The 19,904-nt window shown below is 58.4% G+C and overlaps 1 protein-coding gene across 7 annotated transcripts in view; it reads right to left on the reverse strand.

Annotated features, from left to right (window-relative positions):
• Positions 1-19,904, reverse strand: part of TRPM2 (transient receptor potential cation channel subfamily M member 2) — a 55,823-nt gene that overhangs the window by 15,974 nt on the left and 19,945 nt on the right. For all 7 annotated transcript variants that reach the window (XM_036242768.1, XM_036242767.1, XM_036242769.1 and 4 more), the window contains exons 8-20: positions 19,650-19,711; positions 18,568-18,768; positions 14,349-14,451; positions 10,338-10,459; positions 9,721-10,074; positions 7,552-7,689; positions 6,317-6,446; positions 5,904-6,049; positions 5,033-5,145; positions 4,119-4,332; positions 3,383-3,501; positions 2,738-2,870; positions 2,135-2,306 (exon numbers count right to left, since the gene is read on the reverse strand). In XM_036242768.1, the coding sequence (XP_036098661.1) occupies positions 2,135-2,306; positions 2,738-2,870; positions 3,383-3,501; positions 4,119-4,332; positions 5,033-5,145; positions 5,904-6,049; positions 6,317-6,446; positions 7,552-7,689; positions 9,721-10,074; positions 10,338-10,459; positions 14,349-14,451; positions 18,568-18,768; positions 19,650-19,711 (2,007 nt within the window). The remainder of the gene's footprint in view (positions 1-2,134; positions 2,307-2,737; positions 2,871-3,382; positions 3,502-4,118; positions 4,333-5,032; positions 5,146-5,903; positions 6,050-6,316; positions 6,447-7,551; positions 7,690-9,720; positions 10,075-10,337; positions 10,460-14,348; positions 14,452-18,567; positions 18,769-19,649; positions 19,712-19,904) is intronic.

The raw sequence follows: 19,904 nt of genomic DNA on the forward strand, positions 1-19,904 counted from the left end.
AAGTAGTACAACTTATACACTGAAAACTACAAACTGCTGCTGAAAGAAATTAAAGACCTAAGTGAGTGGAAAGACATTCCATGTTCATAATCAAAATCCTAGATGCCTTTTTTGTTTTGGAGAAATTGATCAGGTGATCCAAAAATTCATGTGGCTCCAAGGGACCCAGAGGCCAAGAACAAAGCTGAAGGTCTGACTCAGACTTCCTGACTTTAAAACTTACGACAAAGCTACAATGACCAAGACAGTGTGGTACTAGCACACAGACAGACATACAGATCAACTGAATAGAACTGAGAGCCTAGACAAAAACTCTTCCATTAACGGTCAATTGATTTTGATGAAAGTGCCAAGATAATTCAATAAGGAAAGAATAATCTTTCAACAAATATCCAGAAATAAGTGGATATTTTCATGCAAAAGTAAACTATGTACAAAAATAATTTAAGTAGATCAAAGGCCCGAAGTAAGAGCTAAAGCTATAAAACTTTGAGAATAACAACACAGGCATAATCTTCATGACCTTGGGTTAGGTGACGGGTTTTTAGGTAGGACACCAAAAGCCCCCAATGATAGAAGTGATTGACAAATTGAACTTCATCAGTGTGAAAAACCCTGATGTGCTTTAAAGGACAGCATAAAGAACGTGAAAACCCACCCCATGGAACGGCAGCAGATTCTTATTTACAAATCATATATATGATAAGGGACTGGTATCCATATGTAAAGAACTCTTGCAACTTAATAAAAAGACAAATAGCCCACTTGAAAAATGGCAAAGGCTAGGAATCGACATTTGTCCAAAGGAGATACAGAAATGGCTCCGTAAGTACAAGAAGAGATGTTCAACATCATCTGCTATCAGGGAAACTCAAACCAAAACCACAATGGAGACACTTCACACCCACCAGCACAGCTAGAATGAGAAAAACCAGCCAGTAACAAGTGTTGGCCTTCGAAGACCTAGAGAAACCAGAACTGGTGGGATTAAAAGGGTGCAGCAGCTGCCCTGGCTGGTTTGGCTCAGCAGTTAGAGCATCAGCCTGTGGTCCAGAGAGACCTGGGTTTGGTTCCTGCTAAGGGCACGTACCTCGGTTGCAGTTTGTCCCAGGCCCCGACTGGGGTCGTGTGGGTGGCAGCCAGTCAATGTGTCTCTCTCACATCGATGTTTCTCTCTCCATCTTCCTCCCTCTCTCCCTCTCTCCCTCTCCCTCTATCTGAAGATAAATGCAAAAATGTCCTCGGGTGAGGGTAAAAAATAAAAATAAAAATAAAAGGGTGCAGCTGCTATAGAACAAAGTTTGGCAGTTTCTCAAAAAATTAAACACATAGTTACATCTAACCCAGCAGTTTCATTGGTAGGTATACATTCAGGAGAAATAAAAACATATGACCACACAAAATACGTGGACATAAATAACAGTTCATAGTAGCTAAAAAGTGGGAACTCAAATGTTCACTCACTTAGGAAGAAACCAACTGTGGTCAATCCACACAACGGAATATTATTTAGGCACAAAAAAGGAATGAAATACTGATACAGGCTACAATATGGATACATCTTGAAAACATTATGTTCAGCCCTGGCCAGTTTGGCTCAGTGGTTGAACCTGCGGACAAGAGAGTCCCAGGTTCGGTTCCCGCTAGGGGTATGTACCACCAAAAAAAAATAATAAAGGAAACATTATATTCAGTAAAAGCAAGACACAAAAGGCTACATATTACATTATCCCATTAGATTCTAAATTTTAGATTCTAAAATTAGTAAATGAAGACACACTCAGTATACAAAAAGCATTCTCTCCATCTGGGAAAGAGGAAGTTATTTCTGCCTGGGGTGGAAGAGAAGGAATAGGGTGGCACTAATATCGGGAAGGGGGTGTTGCTGATGCCCCAGTGCCCAGGCCACACCCTCACCCCACCCGGATCTCAGCCGAAGCTTTGAGGTACAACTCCGGACCCGTCCTCACCCCGGCTGATGTCTCCCCCCCAACTAGGGTGTGTGCCTGCCCCTCTTGCCCCAGGGGTGGTGCTGAACAAGTAGGACATGCCCGTCCCCTCCTCATCCCGCGGGCTCACAGGACCCTGCTGGAGTGGGGACTCCTTTCCCACGACTGTCAGGACCTTGTCCTACCGTCGATGTAGGTCGGTATCTGCCCGAAGATGGTGAGGTACGACTGGTACACCACCCCCCGGAAGATCCAGTCCACACGGCTCTCGTTGTGGATGAGGATGGCCTGCTTGGCCACCCCGAAAGACACGACCCACACGGCCAACAGGAAGAGGAAGAAGAAGACGTCCTTCATCTGCGGAGACAAGGCAGCACCGGCTGCAGCCCCAGACATGCCTTGCGCCCCTGACCACCGGTGGACTCCACCCTCCACGCCTGTCTGTGCCCCCTGCAGTGGAGGGACAAGTGGCAACATCCACGCTGCAGATGTTACAGCCAGGAGCTCCTGGGGCCGTCCCCATGTCCTGATGGGGTTCTGAGCACCCACAATGTGTAGGAGGTTGGATATGACTGTGACCCACAGAGGGGAGCAATAGGAGCTGTGACGAGGATCAGAAATGCACTGTGGAGATCAGGGAAGGCTGCCTGGAAGAGATGGCACGTGGGAAAAGGCCTGAGACAGGAGGTGGAGAGCCCAGGGGCAAAGCAGGGACAGAGGAATCCAGGGGTGTGCTTATGCCCGGGGTGCCTCACAGGCAACTGGCATCACGGCCCTCACCCCCTTACCATCCGCTTCACGATGATTATCTTGGGCCCTAGCGTCTTACTGATGGTGAATATGTGCATCAGCCGGAGGCAGAACATGATGAAGTCCAGGGAGAGCACGATGCGCCCAGGGTACAGCAGCGCCGGGATCAGCCTGGCCCAGGGCAGAGGCAGGGACCTCAGCTTGCCGCTCCCAGCGCCTGTCCCCAGCCGCCCGCTCACCTGCCCGAGTCCGTGCGTGGGCCCTAGAGGCCAAGGACTCTGGAGGCTCCAGGCCCTGAAGTGACTGGGAGTGAGCTCAGGGAGCGGAGTCTCCGGGGGGAGTGTGGGGGGCGTTCTCCAGGAGGGCGCAGAAGCCCAGCCTGCGCAGGCATCCTGGGGCCGGGGGCCGGGCATGAGCCTCATGGAGGAGGGGTCCGTGGCTGGTGGCAGACACGTGTGGCCTTAGTGGGCAGTGGAGAGGCCAGGACCACGGCAGAAAGGAGCCACACAGCCTGTGCACGTGGACAGCCGTCCTCTGCTCCTCAAACCGTCCCGGGGGGCAGGGTCACCCACTGGATAGACCACAGACTCTTTCAGAGGTAGCTGAGCCCACAAGGGTGGCTGGTTCTGAGCCCAGTCTGGAGCCCACCCCTGCGGGCACCCCGAGGGCAGAGGCCGGCTCACCTGCAGGTCAGTCCCGCTACGAAGAGCAGGATGGCAGCGATGTCCAGCTTGTTCCAGAAGTCGCTGAAGTACAGGAGCGCCATCTTCATCAGCCCGCACTCGTCAGGGTCGTAGAGGAGCTGTGGGGGCCATGGGGGAGGCCTGCTGTCACCTACCTGACCCAGTAAGTGCTCGCCCCTTCCGGGAGAGCAAGGCTAGCTGGGGAGGGCGGGCTGCCACCCGGGGTCGGAGCACCTCCACCTGCTCGGGTGGGTGCTGGGCAAGCCCTCCCACTGCCAGGAGCCGGCTGCCCCTCCGCTTCCTGCAGCAGCTCCCAGAGGAGGGGAGACCCCTGCAGGGACCATGGGAGCCTGGAGGAGTCCCCATGCCCTCCAGGACCCCGGACCCAGGCAGCTGCAGGGTGGGACAGGAGGCCCCACGGGGCTACCAGGTCCCTTCCTGGGGCCACTGGACAACTCAGAGAGAAGGGCGTGCCCTCGGTCCTGGGCTGTCCTATGAGGCTGCAGCTCTGGCCCCTGGTGGACAGGGTCCGGCTGCAGGAGCCCGGGGACAGGAGGGCAGGAGAGGCCGGCAGACAGGGCGGCGGCAGCGCCTCCTTCCACTGCTCCAGGTCCTGCCGGGCGGTGGTGCTCAGCGCGTGAGCAGCGTGGGCAGAGGTCACGGGAGACAGTGGCGGAGCCCGTGACGGTGGGAGGGACGGGCAGCCCTGGGACCGCGCGGAAGGGCTGGGCCGCACCTGCCGCAGCTCCTCGCAGACCAGGGAGAAGAGCCAGAGGTAGATGAGCTGCTCGCACCAGGAGGGCGAGGGCTGGAAGTCCACCATGAGCACGTAGGCGAAGAGGCAGAGGAAGGAGAAGTAGGACAGGATGTTCAGGTGGAAGATGACCACGGGCGCGTTGAAGAAGGCGCGCACCCGGGCCAGGCCCCGCGCCGCCTGCAGCCTCCGGTCCCTGCGGGGACAGGGGCCATGAGGGTCCCAGGGCCCGTGCTCAGGGGGTCCCGGATGTGCTCACACCATGGGGCAGGGGAGGGGAACACACCCCTACGGCCCTGCCAACACAGCTACCACAGAGGGCCCCGCAGGACACCCCGCAGAGCAAGGACCCCCCAGGAGGGCCTGCAGCCTGGTTCCATCAGGGCTGTAACAAGTCCTGGGCCACCAGAGTACTCAGGGCAGGGTGGGAGCTCGGGCAGGTGGGAGCTTGGGACGGCAGGTGGGTGCTTGGGACGGCAGGTGGGTGTTCAGGACGGCAAGTGGGTGCTTGGGACCGCAGGTGGGTACTCGGGCAGGTGGGAGCTCGGGACAGGTGGGGGGTCGGGCAGGTGGGTGCTCAGGACAGCAGGTGCTTGGGCAGGTGGGAGCTCGGGACAGGTGGGGGCTCAGGGTGGCAGGTGGGTACTCGGGCAGGTGGGAGCTCAGGACAGGTGGGGGCTCGGGCAGGTGGGAGCTCGGGACAGGTGGGTGCTCAGGACGGCAGGTGCTAGGGTAGGTGGGGGCTTGCACAGGTGGGGCCCCTCCTGCCCGAATGCATCCCCACCATTCCAGGACCCAGTGACAGCCCTGAGGACATGTGCAGCTTGCCCCAGCGAGGGCGTCTGGGATCGGAGGTCCCCAGCCCTGGGCCCCCCGCAGCCCTGCAGCGGGCAGACCTGAAGGAGACCAGGCTGGTGGAGAGCAGAGGGAACACCAGCATGCACAGAATCACCCGCCAGAGCCCATTGTCCACGCAGAGCTGGCCCCACCACACCTTGGTCAAGAAGGCCTGTGGACAGAGGGGCGCTTCAGGACAGTGGGCCCTCACCCCACCCTGACCTCGGGCTCCCTGGGCCCCCCCCGAGGGTGAGTGAGTCCGCACATTCAAGCACAATGCCCTCGGAGATTCAGTGGGTGGCACAGGCAGGCCCCATCACCGGCCATCTGAGGAGAGGCTCCAGGTGGGCCAGCCGGGCTCTCCCAGAGGCAAGGGGGTGCCCATGCCCGGGCTTCCTTCTGGCTCAGGGCCTGCCCTCTCACCGGCTGGCCCCTCTGAGCACTGTGTGTGTGGAGAGGAGGCAGGGGGACAGGACTCCTCCCCACCGGGTCCCCAGGCCCCAGCACAGCACAGGATGCCACTCCGTGGACATGGTGACAGCCAAAGCCATGACACGGAGACGCAGGTGCTCCGAAAGCACCTGCCGAACACCAGGCCTCCAGTGCCCACGGAGGGCTCCCTGCTAGCGGCGCCCTGCCCTCCCCAGGCCCCGGTCGGAGGACTGCCGCCTGGTTCCTGCAGCCTCCTGGGGGACCGGGGGGCTCCCACGTAGGAACGCCCCTCTTGGAGGTGACTGATGGCCTTCATGACCCACCCACTCTCACTGGGCATCCTTCCTCCTCTGTAAGCAGGGCGGAAGGAGGGCCCGAGGGGCCCGTAGCCCATGACCGATGGGTCAGTCCCTGTCCCTGGGTCCCCGAGACCTCAAACTCGTGAATGTGTGTCCTCTCTGTGAGCGGACAGCGTCAGGGCGGCCCTCAGAAGGTCACCTGGATGCCCCCATGGGACACGAACTTCATGTCCTTGGCTTCCAGGGCCAGCTGCAGGCAGGTGGTCTTGCCCCAGGCCTCTGACACCCGGATGAGCAATTTCTGCGCTCTCTCTTCGTCCTTCCGGTAGCACTCGGTGAAGACCCCTGGCGGAGGGAAGGTCCGTCACACAGCAGAGTCCCCAGCACTGACCATGGGGACTGTGTGACCGAGCAGCCCCTCCAGAGGCAGAGCCCGGACAGGAGTGGAGCTGAATCGGGGCGAAGACCCCAGAGCAACACAGGGTGACCCTGGGGGGCTGAGGCCCGGGACGACCCCAGGGTGACACAGGATAACAGGAGAGACAGATGGGGACGAGGACCCCAGGGTGGCACGTCGAGCTGAGTGTGGCAGAGGCCACGACCGGAGCTCACCGATGGCCCTGTGCTCATACTGGTCGGCGAGGGCCAGCATCTCCTCGGAGCTGTCCGTGTCCTCCTCCTCCTTGGAGAGCTCCTTGAGGATCTTGCTGCAGGCCAAGGCCGCGGCGATGCAGTCCTGGCTCTGGGGTGGGGGGCACCGTGAGGACCTGCACGGTCCAGCCGGGAACCCCAGACACACTGCCCAGGGACGATGAAAGGAGACCCTGGGACAGTGCGGGCCACTGGGCATTGCTGGTGGCGGCCTGTCTACACAAACCATTTGGGTCTCCCAAATCATCATGGAAGCCATGTCTGGGGCCCTGTGTCCTGCACTGACCAGAGGGAATGGTCCGCTTGCTAGGCAGCCCACTTGCCCACCCAGAACACGGACTGGACACAGGGCACCAGCGCTGCCCTGAGGGCACGAGGCCCGGAGCTCCCAGGGCATCGGGTCCACCAGGTGTGGGGCTGAGGTCAGAGACCACAGGGGAGCAACTGCACCAGACCCATGGAAGCGTCTGCTTCGGTGGCACCGCCAGTCCCCGGCGCCAGAGGGGACTAAGAAAGTCTCAGGGACACTCTCGGAGCACAGCTGGGGGCGCCGGGTCCGAGAGCAGCACCCGCGTGCGGGGCTGGCGCCAGAGCCCGGGGTCTGCGTTGGCCTTTCTGTCCCGAGCCCGCAGGGCACAGGCCACAGTCGGGCCCAGCCCAGCCGCTGAGCCGCAGGCCCCTGCAGAGGACGGACCTCCCAGATCACCAGTGGTGCACCGGGGAGGGAGCCAAGTCCTCGGAGCGACTGGGAAACGCCAGCACTAAAAACGGGGCCTCGCTGAGAGAAAACTACAAACGTCACTTTCCCTGTGGAGGAGAATCAGCCCGAATCAGGCCCAGGGCAGGGGCGTCAGGGTCTGCTCCATCTAAGCAGCCGACAGTCCCCCCGGAGACCCTGACAGCCAGTGGACAGAGGCGCGGCCCTGCAGTCTGGAACGTGCCCTGCGGTCCCCACTGAACACAATGGCCACGGCTCTCACACGGACCCCCAGCGCCCACGGGAGCCACGGAGAACTGCAGGAGTCTGTGTGGCTCACCATTTAAAAACTTATTTTCTTGCCTGGAGCAAGCCCTCTGTTCACACTGGGCACCCTGAGTCCCCTCAGGTGTGACGCCCACTGCCCTCTCTCCACGGCCGTGAGCCACCTGCAGTCGGCACTCCCCACTGGTCCACCCACAACCACACATCCGGTTACCTGAGCCCAAATGATTTCTGCCAGCTCCCGGCGGTTCTGGACAATGGCCCAAATGAGAAGGTCGCGGACCGGGTCCATGGTGAAGGTGACATGGCCTGATGAACGTTTGTAGAGGGACCGAAGACTCACCCCCTGCACCTGGTGAGCAGTGGACAGTCAGGGCCCCTGCCTAGGTCCCTTCTAGCATCAGAGTTCCCCGGGGCCGGGAAGGGGGGTGACGGTCCTGAGCACAGCCCACATCTCCCCACATCTGTCCCTGAGGGTGAGCCCCACGACCTGTGCTTTCAACCCGAGATTGCTCTCATGAACACGGAGGTTTCAAAACCGTGGACACTTCTAGAACGTGGGGTACCAGCTGCCTCCTGCACCAACATCTGCAGCTCCTGTCACCCTCCAGGCAGCTCAAGGTTTCTCAGTCTTATCTGGCAGCATCAAAGCCTTTCTCTAGGAAGAAAAATCCTACCACGGCTACAGAGTCACGGCTGTGAGCTCCTCCGTCTTGTGGGAGACAGAGCAGAACAGGGGCTGCTGCACCGGCGCGCTGTGTGGCCAGGGGGCAGCCGGCTGCAGACACACTGACCTGCACAGTGACACCAGAACCCAGGCTTCGGGGCCAGTCAGTAAGTAAACACACTCAGCCAGTCTGGAAACAATTCCCGGAGAACACATTTTCCATCTCACACACAACACTGCGCTTTCTCTAAGTGGTTTTGAAAATTTCCAGAAGGCTCGTCTTTATAAAAAGCAAGTATCGTCTTAAATTACAGATATGGCAAAGTGTGAGCTTCTACTTTGGACTCTCTTAAGTACCTTCCAACTGGGCACCCTAAATACACTGGGGTCAAGAAGAGCAGAACTGAGCCCCGACCCCGTGTTCCTCAGGGGTCAGGCACAGCTGCCTGGGACAATGAACGGATGTGAAAACCTGAGAGGTTGGTCATTTTCCAGCAGGAAAAAAAAAACAAAACTCAATCTGATCTGAGGACAGACAAGAAATTATCAGGAGAGAAACTGAGGAAGTTATCAGAGCTGCTCCCCAAAGAGGCACGGCGCCCCGATGGACGCACAGGGGGTCAGCGGAGCCTGTAGGCAGCGCCGAGTTCCAGCCACAGAAACAGTTCCAGAACAAGATAAGAAAGGCTCCCCGACGGATTTGACAAGACCAACGTAAAACTGCTACCAGAAGCCGACAAAGAAGCCCCCCCAGATAAAACGACCATCTAAGCCTCAACCGTTCTGGTTAAAAACCCCGAAGACGCTGGCAACAGAATCCAGGGCCGCATTAAACACATCTTACGCTGCGATCAGGTGGAAGTCAAAACAGCAATACAAACACTTCACGTTCAGGAAATCTCTTGAAATAATTCTCCAAAGTCAAAACGCTGTCCAGCTTCTCAAGGGCCACTGACAAAACTCAGCACAGAGGCTTCTCCGCTTGCGAAACCCCGAGTGAATCAGAGACGAACGCGCGCTGGGCGGACACCAGCACCGTGCTTCACCCCGACGCCGCGGGACGCCCGGCAGAGGGGTGAGACTGGAGACGCCCTCGCCTGTGGCTGCAACTCGCCAGCTGGGCACCTCACACACACGTGGGTGCAACAGTCTGTCCTGACTACACGAAAAACCAGTAGCTCCTGGTGAGCAGGTCTGGGGGTACAGGGCACAGTGGGGGTCCTCTTCCTTGCATAACCTTTTGCATCCTTCAGAATTTGGGGGAAGAATTATGGGCGAATGATGTGCCTCCCAAATGCATTCACTGAAGCCCTACCCCACAATGTGACTGCATTTGGAGACAGGGTGTCTAGGAGGTGGCCGAGGTTAAGTGAGGTCGCATGAGTGGGGTTCTGAGCCAGCAGGATTAGAGTCCTTATGAGAAAGGAAGCAGCACCGCGCTCTGCCTGGGCGGGCAAAGCGGAAGGGCTGTCTGCACGCCGGGAAGGGAACCTTACTGAAACCGGCCCGGCTGGCACCGTGGTCTCAGGCGCCCAGCCTCCAGAGCCCGAGAGAAGCAAGTTTTGCTGGGTGAGCCCCGTCTGCTGTGCTCTGTAGGGCAGCTAAGCAGACTACGCAGACTACTATCCTTTCTGCATAAGGTGCCTGTTTTCAGGAAGCGCCAAGGACACAGCAGTGGCCCGGGAGGCCACGCGGGGCCACGTCACCAGCACGCACGTTGAGCTTGATGTGAGGCACAGGCAGCAGGAGGCGCGGCCGGTCGCTGGAGCGGGGCCGGGGGTAGAGCGGCTGCGTGGAGTCGCCCAGCAGCTCCCGCAGCACCTGGGCCACGTGGTGCATCTGCACGGCGGGCAGGGCGGGCGCGCAGGCCACGCGCTCCGGCTCCTCCGCCAGCACCTTCTGCAGCTTGCAGTGGAACAGGCAGGACGGGTCCAGGTTCTTGTAGAGGTAGAGCAGCGTGTCCCACGTGACAAACTCCTTCAGCCGCAGGCCGTTCTCCAGGAAGAGCTTCACGAACTCCGGCTTGTTGGAGATGAGGGCGGCCGTCATCATGGGGCACAGCTCTGAGGGCTGAGAGAGCACCGTGGGGCTGCATCCGGCCGTCGCCTCCCTGCAGGCCTGGCCCGGCACCCTTGGGTGGGGACGACTATTGTCTCCAGTGTAGGGAGGAGGACACTGGGCCGGGCTGTCCTCCCACAGGGGAAGGGCGGGATCGAGACGGAGGCCATCCTGCTCCCACGCATGACTCCTGTGGGCCCAAGTACCACCCCCTGACCCCCACCTCCACCCCCTGTGCACCGCACTGCCCCCAGGGCAGCCCTGAGCGGCCATACCTTCCATTGCCGCTCGTCCGTAAAGATCTCGCTCCGGGCGATGTCCACGCGGTTCCACGCCACTGCCAGCTTCAGCTGGTGGTCCCAGTTCTCGTGGCCAAAGTGGTCGTGGCTTCGAGACGCTGCAGGTAAGAAACAGCATCCCAGCCTTCAGTCCACCTCGAAGCCACGGCCGGCAGCCCGCCTGCCGTCTAGCAAAGCCCGGGAGGCAGGGCTTGTCACCAGCCGCAGCCTCTCCGTCATTTTATTTATTTTTTATCCTCACCCGAGGACAGTTTTCCATTTATCTTTAGCTAGATTAGGAGGGAGGGAGAGAGGGAGAGACAGAGAGAGAAACATCGGTGGGAGAGGGACACATCACCTGGTTGCCTCCCACGCGACCCTGACCAGGGCTGGGGACGAACCGCAGCCGAGGTCCGTGCCCTTGGCTGGAATCAAACTGGGTCTCATTGGTCCAGGGCCGACGCTCTAACCACAGAGCCAAACCAGCCAGGGCAGCCTCTCCATAGTTATAATTCAATTAGTACAGTTGTAATTCAATTAGTACAGTTGCAAAGCTGCCCCCCCCACACACACACACACTTTAAAAAAGCTTTTCCCTTCAGTGTTAGCATCAGGGAATCTTGGGCTCTGGTCACCATCCTGGCTCCGCCCAGGCCCTCCTCCTGGCCAAGCCCTAAGTTTAAAGTCTCCAGTCTCCAGTGTCTCCGAAAGGCCCTGGAGCTTCTACGTCAACATTCAAAAGTCACCACCACGGAGCTGTCCCCTCCCCTTCTGTCTTGACTGCAAAACCACCCCCCACCCAGCTGGAGTCGAACCGTCTAGCTTACGTTCTCTCTTGGGTTTAACATCTCAAAACACAGGCTGTTGTTTGGGAAGAAAGAAAAAAAACTTGGACCCTTATTTCCCACCACACACAAAGTGAACAGGGGGATTGTGGACCTAAGCATTGGAGCTGTGTCCACCGAGCTGCCGCAGTGACCAGAGGGACGTGTCTGCAGCCACGGGACGGGCAAAGACCTCGGGGTGCAAAGAGCATGCACCATAAAGGAACAAACTGGTACATTAACATGCGTTCAAATGTACCCCGGCTGGGCAGCTCAGTTGGTAGGAGTGTCGTCCAGTGCACCATAAAGGCTGCGGGCTTGGTTCCCAGTCAGGCCCATACCTAGGTTGTGGGTTCAATTCCCAGTCAGGGCATGTACGGCAGGCAACCAATTGATGATGTTTCTCTCTCACATTGATGTTTCTGTCTCTCTCTCCCTGCCCCTTCCCCTTTCTCTAAAATAAATGTTAAAAAAACAAACCATACCCTCCCTGCCCCTTCCCCTTTCTCTAAAATAAATTTAAAAAAAAAACACCATACCTTCAAGTGAGGATTAAAAAATAAAATGCGCCCTGGCCAGTTTGGCTCAGCGGTTAGAGCGTTGGCCCGCAGACCAGAGAGACTCGGGTTCGGTTCCAGCCAACGGCACGTACCTCGGTTGCAGTTTGTCCCCGGCCCCAGTTGAGGTCATGTGGGTGGCAGCCAGTCGATGTGTCTCTCTCATATCGATATTTTTCTCTTTCTCTTCCTCCCTCTCTCCCTCCTGCTCTATCTGAAGATAAATGCAAAAATGTCCTTGGGTGAGGATAAAAAACAAACAAAAATAAAATAAAATGCATTAAAATGTAAGCCTTCTGCTCTTCAAAGACACCTTGAAGGACATATAATAGCAGACCATCAGCCAAGCAAATATCCCAGCACATCTATCTGATGAAGGATTTGCATCAGAATATATCAAAACTCTTACAACGCAAAAGTGAAAAGACAAATCACCAAGTAAACAGGGACAGAGGGTCTGAAAGACACTCCACCAAGATGATATCCTCATGGCCAACAAGCCCAGGAAAAGACGCTCACATCATGAGTCACCAGGGGACCGCAGGGAGATGTCCCCTCCCACCCACCGGGATGCTGTAGCCTGAGACGCGATGCCACACCTCGGCGAGGCTGCAGAGAGGGAGACCTGTGCGATGTTTTGGAAAACGGTTTGACAGTTTCGTAGGAAGTTAAACATACACTCACCCTAAAGAACCAGTCATTCCACTCCTAGACGTGAACCCAAGAGAAAAGAAAACAAAGGGTTGTGTTCATAACGGCCCCAAACCGGAGGCAACCACAATGGTCTGCAGCAAAAAGGACCATCAGCAGCAAAAAGGAACCGAGTTCTGACACTTGTGACAACGTGGAAGAATCTCAGAACCACGGCACAGAGCACAAGCAGCGAAACACGAGAGAACACGTCATGTCTGGTTCCCTTTACACGACGTCCTAGGACAGGTCACTGACCTGCAGTGACAGAGAGCGGACAGACGTCACCCAGGGTGAACTGCAGGGCAGTCTGATGACAAAGGGGGCAGGAGGGACCTCTCTAGGGGTGAGGAAACCGTCCTGTATCTGGGCTGAGGTGGGAACACGGGGTGTACACACCTGTTATAATTCGCCCAGCAATAAACTTAGGATGGGGGTTACTGTATATAAGCTGTACCTCAATGAAGTTGATTCTTTGGAAAAGTTGTCATTGAAAAATCCTATATCCATTTCTATAACCATAAGTGCTCCCACATGTACCTTACCTTCCCCTCAGCAACCAGTTACAATCATTATTCTGCTTCCAGAAATAAATTCTGCCTTCCGGTGGCTCTGACCTCTCTCCACCCTGACACATGCAGGGCCCACCCACACTGCTCTGGCCCACAGGCCAGGCCAAATCCCCTCGCTACAACGTTTCCTTGACTTCAACAGAATCCTCCAGCGCGCAGATCTTAAATGCACAGCTCCAGGGCGTTCTACTGCCTTGGACACTGTAACCACCACCTTCTGCGCCCAGAGGTTTGCTCGCGCCCCTCCCACTCAGCCTGCACAGAGACTCCGCCCCCCGGGCGCTTTGCTCGCTTTGCTGGCTCTGAGCGCGGTCCCAGCGGACTGAGAACACGCGCAGGCTGCCGGTCCTTGGGGCCCATCTTGGGCCACAAGGAGGGTCCTTCCTCTCCCACTGTTGTGTACTGATGGGCAGACTCAGTGTCCCCAAGGGCCCTTTGTCATGACCTCTGAGGGCCACCGCAGCCTTGGATTTCCCCCGACACAAGCTGCCTGGTGTCCCTTTCCTTGGTCCTTCGGCCACTTCAGAGAAGGCGGAGAACAGACAGACGCCACCACTGCCCGCCTATGACCGGAACACCCTCAGACCCATGCCCACCAGACAGGCGGGAGGTGCCTCGGCTCCCTGTCCCCGCCCCACACGTGGTCTGTTGCCACCAAGAGGGAGTGGCTCCGATTCTCTTGGACCCGCTCTTCCCGGTTCTTCTCTGTTCCAGCAAGAATCTTCCTAGACAGAGGCCTTTAGACAGAAGCCTCTAGTCTAATTGTAACCATCTCTTCGGCTGGGTGAGGTTTTATGGGCGATATTCAGACTTGTTGTCAGTGACGAGGGCACGCAGCGGATGTACAGAAATAAGGGTCACGTTTGACACTGTATCGTGTTAGCGTCCTGCTTGCGTCAGCGTCCGCCAGGGGGCCGTGTCCCCAGCACAGCCACAGGAAGCCAGTGGGAGGACAGGGAAGTACTCGCCTCCTCAGCAGTGGGCCCGGGAAGAGCAGCCAGAGGGCAGAGGGCCGACCAAGGAGGCTGCCCAGAGCTTTATCGTTCATGAAATCCCCCCAAGTTTTTACTCTACTTCGGGGGAGGCAGAGTTCAAGCACAGGACCAGGTGGGGGGAGTCAAGAGTTGAGATGCCAAGGTTCTTTCTTTTTACCCTGAAATTTTATGAGAAACTCTGATGACCACAAAGGGACAAATTAGTGTGGACCACGTTCAGATTTCAGTTACAAAGGCAGGTTGAGAAAGACGCCTGTACTCCAGCATCGCCAATGGGCACTCACGGCCAGCCGCCCTCTGACCGCATGTCTGACCGACTAGAGCCCTTGTTCCGGCTTCTCCCTCGGTCCCCACTCCGCCGGACCCTCACCTTTCAGCAGGGCCTGCAGGATGGCCACGTCCACGTCCTGCTGGCCATCCTTGCCTTCCCGGAAGATGGTCAGCAGCTGCCGCCTCCGAACAATGTCTTGGATCTGCAACAGACATTCCCCAAGTGAGGTCCCCAGGGACAAGCGGGCACCCGGAGAACTGAGACCCCAGACACGGAGCCAGGCCCTGGGCATGAGTCCTGCCCACCTGTGTGGCCAGGACCACCACCTCGACTCCTCATGCTCTGGACACTGGAGATGAAGACACTTAAGGACCACATATGTGATGTTTGTGAGTGGTCTGTGGTGTAGAAAACACACCAAAGTGTAAAGGATGCTCACCTGCCCATGAGGTGGTGTCTGCTAAACGCTCAGCGGTGCTTAATTTACGACCTCTGCCCCAGTCCTCCCAGCTGGGCCCTACCTACCTACCTGCTTACCTACCTACCTATCCATCCACCCATCCATCCATCCACTCGTCCATCCATCCAATCATCCGTCCATCCATCCACCCGTCCATCCACCTACCTATCTATCCATGAGTCCACATATCCATCTGCCCACTCTACCTATCTACCTACCCTACCTACCTACCTATCTACACATCTACTTACCTACTCTATCTATATATCCATGTATCTGTCTGTTTATATCCACTTATCACCTGCCTGTCACCTGTCTGTCTGTCTATTGCATCGTCTCCTGCCTGCTACCAGTTGCTGCTCTCCACGGCCCCTTTGCCCTGAGGACAGGGTACACATCCACGGGCCCTTCATGGCTCCCAAGGCTACAGGTGCCGTCCTAGGCCCTCAGGTTGGCCACACCCAGCCTCCCTTGCCTCCCCCTCCGCTCCCAGCCTGTTGTTCATGGGCTACTCCCCACCTAGAAGGTGCCCTTGAACATGCCACCTGCACCCCTGAGCCCCAACCTCCCCCATCCCTCAGGGGGCAGTTTTCACACCAAAGAGCCCCGGTCTCCCCAGCCCCACCTGTCCTCCAGCCAGAATGTCCCCTGAGCTGAGCCCAGCCGTGGTCCCCAGGATAGCCAGCGTTGTGGGAGTGCGAGTGTGGGGATGAACACTGAGCACCCAGCATGAATGTTCTCGTCCCGCCCTCCAAGTTTGCACGACATTGTCCCTGTGGGACGGACAGGAAGCGCGGACCTGACGCACAGCTGTGCGGTGCCAGGACGGCCGTGGCTGGGGCTCCTGCCGATGGCAGTGGGGGGGGAAGGCTGTTGTGCTCGCCCTGCCGCCGGCACAGTGCAGACCCACACTCTGGGGTTCGCTGGATGAATCACTGCTCATGACCATGACGCTGGGGTCCCTGCCCTTGGAGCACGAGGAACAACGAGGGGTCACCCGCTCGGCACGACCGAGACTGCCTGCGTGGGTCCCATTTCCAGGGCCTGGACTTGGCCATGAAGAGTGGAAAAACAGGCATCTTTTGACAACAGGGGGTGAGATTGGGCTCCGAGAACCACCTGATAAGCTAACAGGAAGGCCCCGGGCCTGCCCGCCGAGTCCCTGTGCCTGTGGGGACGGAGCTGACGCTGGCAGCCGAACCTGTGTCGTCACCACCCGGCCTGACCACACGGCAAACAGTCTCAGAGAACAGCCATGTCTAACAAGGCCACCCTGAGACCACAAGAAATAACAAGAACAGGTCCCTGTGCCACCACCAACACCCAGAGAAGGGTGCCGGCTCCCATCCACAGTGAGCTCACTGCCCTCGGCCTCCAGGGCCCCAACCCTCAGCATCCCCTCCCACACCATGGCTCCCAAGGAAGCGTCCTCCCCACACTTGGTCACCTACAATGTGTCCCCGTGGCCTTTGGCTGGTGGTCATGGACCACCCATGTGGCCTGAAGTTAGACATAATTGAGGCTAAGCTGCCTCACAGACTTGCCCGGAAGAGTACACACCAGGAATTTTTACAGCCTGGCCCATCGTTCACGGAGCTGGATGAAAGATTAGACCCCGATGACTCTGTAGCCCCAACCTGTTGTTGGGGAAACAGGGATCAAGAGGTACTGAGTGCCCCCAATGAGAATCCTGCCAGGGAACAGGACCACGTGAGCTCAGCATGGCTGACCCACAGCTCCCTGAGACAGTCATCAGCATGAGCAGAGGAACCGGGGTGCAGGGGCTCTCCCCTGAGCTCACCCAGCTGGCCACGGGCTTCGTGGGCTGCTGAGGGCTGACCCAGCCACCCTCCCTCACACTCTTGGGGTGTGGCTGCGGGTTTATTGGGGCCCCGTGAAATCTAGACTGGGGAGATGGCTTCCGAGGTCCACTCCCAGTGACCCCGGGCTCCCAATTGAGCCAGACGGCCTACGAGTATTGGCAGAGTCCTTCCCTGTGACTGGAGTGAATGTCCCACCCGTCTGTCGTAAGGGGTCCTTGCAGCTTCTTCACCCATCTGTAGGGATTTTAAAAAGCAAAATACCGCCCTGGCCGGTTTGGCTCAGCAGTTAGAGCGTCCGCCTGCGGTCCGGAGAGACCCGGGTTCGGTTCCCGCTAAGGGCGCGTACCTCGGTTGCAGTTTGTCCCCGGCCCTGGTTGGTCGTGCGGGTGGCAGCCACTCAATGTGTCCCTTCCACATCGATGTTTCCCTCTCTCTCTCTCTTCCTCTCTCTCCCTCCCACTCTATCTGTACAAAAAAATGGAAAAATGTCCTCGGGTGAGGATAAAAAAAAAGCAAAATACCTTTAATACATTTTAGAGTGAACTTACTGAGCCACAGACCTGGCTGGTGTGGCTTAGTAGTTAGTGTCGGCCTGTGCACTGAAGGGTCTCGGGTCTGATTCCCTGCCAGGGGCCCCAACCTGGGGTGCAGGTTTGATCCCCAGCCCCGGTCCAGGTTGTGAGGGAGGCAACCAGTAGATGGCCACTGTGGTCCTCAACCATAACAGCTGTGGGTTCCCCAGGCCAGGAGAAGGTGTGGGGCTCCGGAGACCAGGGGAAGGGTCCAAACCTGAGATCGTGGGGGTGGAGAGCTCATGGGGCTCATGGCTCAGGAGTGGAGGGGGCGGGCAGAAAGCAGGCCTGAGCCTCCAGCCCACCCGACCAGAGCAGCCCCTCTGTCATCCAGTCCACGTGGTGACGTCCCAGAACGTTTAATTCTGGTGAGCTAGCTAATGCCACACTTGAAAAGGAGAAGAAAACAGCAACCAAAGAGAGCAGGCTAAATGCAGGCTGGTGTCCTGCTTTGGATCTGGGCGGAAAAAGACATTCGCGGCTCAAGGTGAGTTTAGGCGACCGCGACGCACCCAAGTTCACCTCTCAGTTCTGACAACTGCACCGAGTCCTGTGGATGTTCGCATCAGGAGAGGCTGGGTGAAGGGTAGGGAGACCCTCTATCTTTGCAACTGTTCTACAACTGTAAAATTACTCCAAAACAGAGAGAGATCAGGTACTAGAAATAAAGCCAAAAGGAAGAGAGGAGGGAGCCGCGCCAGCAGCAGAGGGCGCTGTAGCACAGGGCTCTACCCATCCTGCACAGGCACCTTCTGGGTCTCTCAGCTCTAGGTTTATGGATCAAACCCGCCTCTGTTTTCACTCCGTCCGTCCTGCCCAGGGAAGAACTAGCTCCCTCCCAGGCCTTAAAGTCTCCCAAACGCTCTGGAGGCCAGGGCGGGGGACCCCGGAATGCTCACTAAACCTGAAGATCGCAGGAGAGGCCCACGCCCACTGATGCCTCTGAGGGGCATGGAGGCGGCTCCCTGATCGCCACATGGCAGCGGGAGCCACGTGAGGCCCCCACCTCAACCCGCTCAGCCTGCCTCCCTGCCCGGGCAACCCCGGTGCGCCTCCACGAATCTCACCTGGAGACCTCGAGCGCCCAGGCTCGGAGGCTGGGCCTGACCCTGGGCCTGCTGAGGTCACCAGGCAGCACCCTGGCTGCCCTAAGGCCGGTTCCGCACCCCTCTGCCCCTCCTGGCCTCCTCTTCCCGAACCTGCAGTGTCCCAGCCCAGGCCTGAAGCTCTTTGGGTGACAGTGTACTACACACCCTCGCTTGGCAGGACAGTGAGGTTGCCTGCCTGCCCTGGGCCCTCTGCCTGGCCAGGTCCAAGCCTCCACCCTCTGCAGATTGGACCTGTGCTCACTCCAGGTCCCTGGGTCCTCTGTTCTGGGTCCCTCGTGCCCTGGTCCCGTTTACCAGGCTATCGGCACCTGGGAGTCAGCTGCTCCTGGTGCCCAGCGTGCCTGCCCGTCTCACCTTCTTGGTCCACTCCACAGTCCTGCCCTCGGTGAAGGTCTCGAACATCTCCTGGAAGAGCACCGCCAGCTTCTGCTGGATCAGGGCGATGGTGATCTCGGAGATGGGCAGGCTGGCCACCTGCGCGATGACGTCGGCCACGCGGCCCGAGCCCTCCACCACCACACAGGGGGTGCCGTGGGTGATGGCGTTGTAGATGGTCTGCAAGGAGGGGCCAGCGTGAGCCGGGGCCTGAGTCCTCGCCCCACCCTCACTTCCCGAAACGGTCACGCAGGGCTGCCGGTTACGGTGACGGTTACGGCGGAATCATGAGGACAGCGGTTGGCGGCCAGTCCTGACACGGGGGTGCGCCTGGCACACCAGAGCGAGAAGACACAGGGTGTCTCCGCAAGGGCAGGCGCTGCCCGGGCCACACTCACTCCGTCATCGGGGCCAGGGTGAGACCAGAACAGTGAGGGGGGACCCCCGGGTGCCAGGGTGACCTCAGCTTCAGGAGGGCCTGCCCCCGTGGGAGGTGCCTGCACAGGACCAGGCTGTGGGTGTGGGCACGCAGTCTGGCGCCCTCTGCAGGGGAACCGTGAGGAGGAGCCCGAGTCGGGAAGGTGTGGGGACCAGATGTGTCCCGCCTCCCCAGGAAACCCCAGTTTCACTTTGATCTCCTGGAATCACTGAACATCAACAACATTTTCCATGCTCCTGCCCCAGACTGGCAGGCTGTGATGTCACCCACATTCCCGCAGCAGACACCAGAGCCAAGGGGACTGCAAGCCGCAGAGCGGGTTCTGAGCAAAGGGTGGTGGGCAGCAGGTTAAAACCACTGAGGAACCTGGGTTCGGCTGCTGGTCCCACGGGGCTGAGTGCAGTTACAGAAACCTCCCACGGCTGCCGGGGTCCATTCTCGCTGCAGTCCCCTCTGGAGCCCCACTTACTGGTCCGTCACCCACAAAGCCAGTGCCCCTGCCCCTCACCTGGAGAGGCCCCGCCACGTGGACCACCCTTTCACCATCTCATGGGGAACAGGCTCCTTGCCCTCTCTTGCCAGTGACCCAGTGGAATGCAACGGCCCACCTGCCCCCACTTACATCCAGTGTGCCAGGTCCACCCTCCAGCACCACACAGACGATGGGGATCTTGATGGCCACACCTAGGGCGAAGCACAGAGCCCCATGAGGGAATGCGGGGCTCAGGACCTCCGCCTGCTCTGCTCCCCTCCCCGCTGCAGCTCCAGCTGGAACACCTGTCACGGGTGCTCAGCAGCTTTTAAAGGCTGACGCCCCGGCGTCCCGTGTCATCTGCTCGCTCTGCGTCGGGGAGACACTAAGAGCCCTGTGGTGGCT

The sequence above is a fragment of the Molossus molossus genome, unplaced genomic scaffold, assembly GCF_014108415.1.
Source record: "Molossus molossus isolate mMolMol1 unplaced genomic scaffold, mMolMol1.p scaffold_m16_p_5, whole genome shotgun sequence".
Taxonomy (NCBI): Eukaryota; Metazoa; Chordata; class Mammalia; order Chiroptera; family Molossidae; genus Molossus; species Molossus molossus.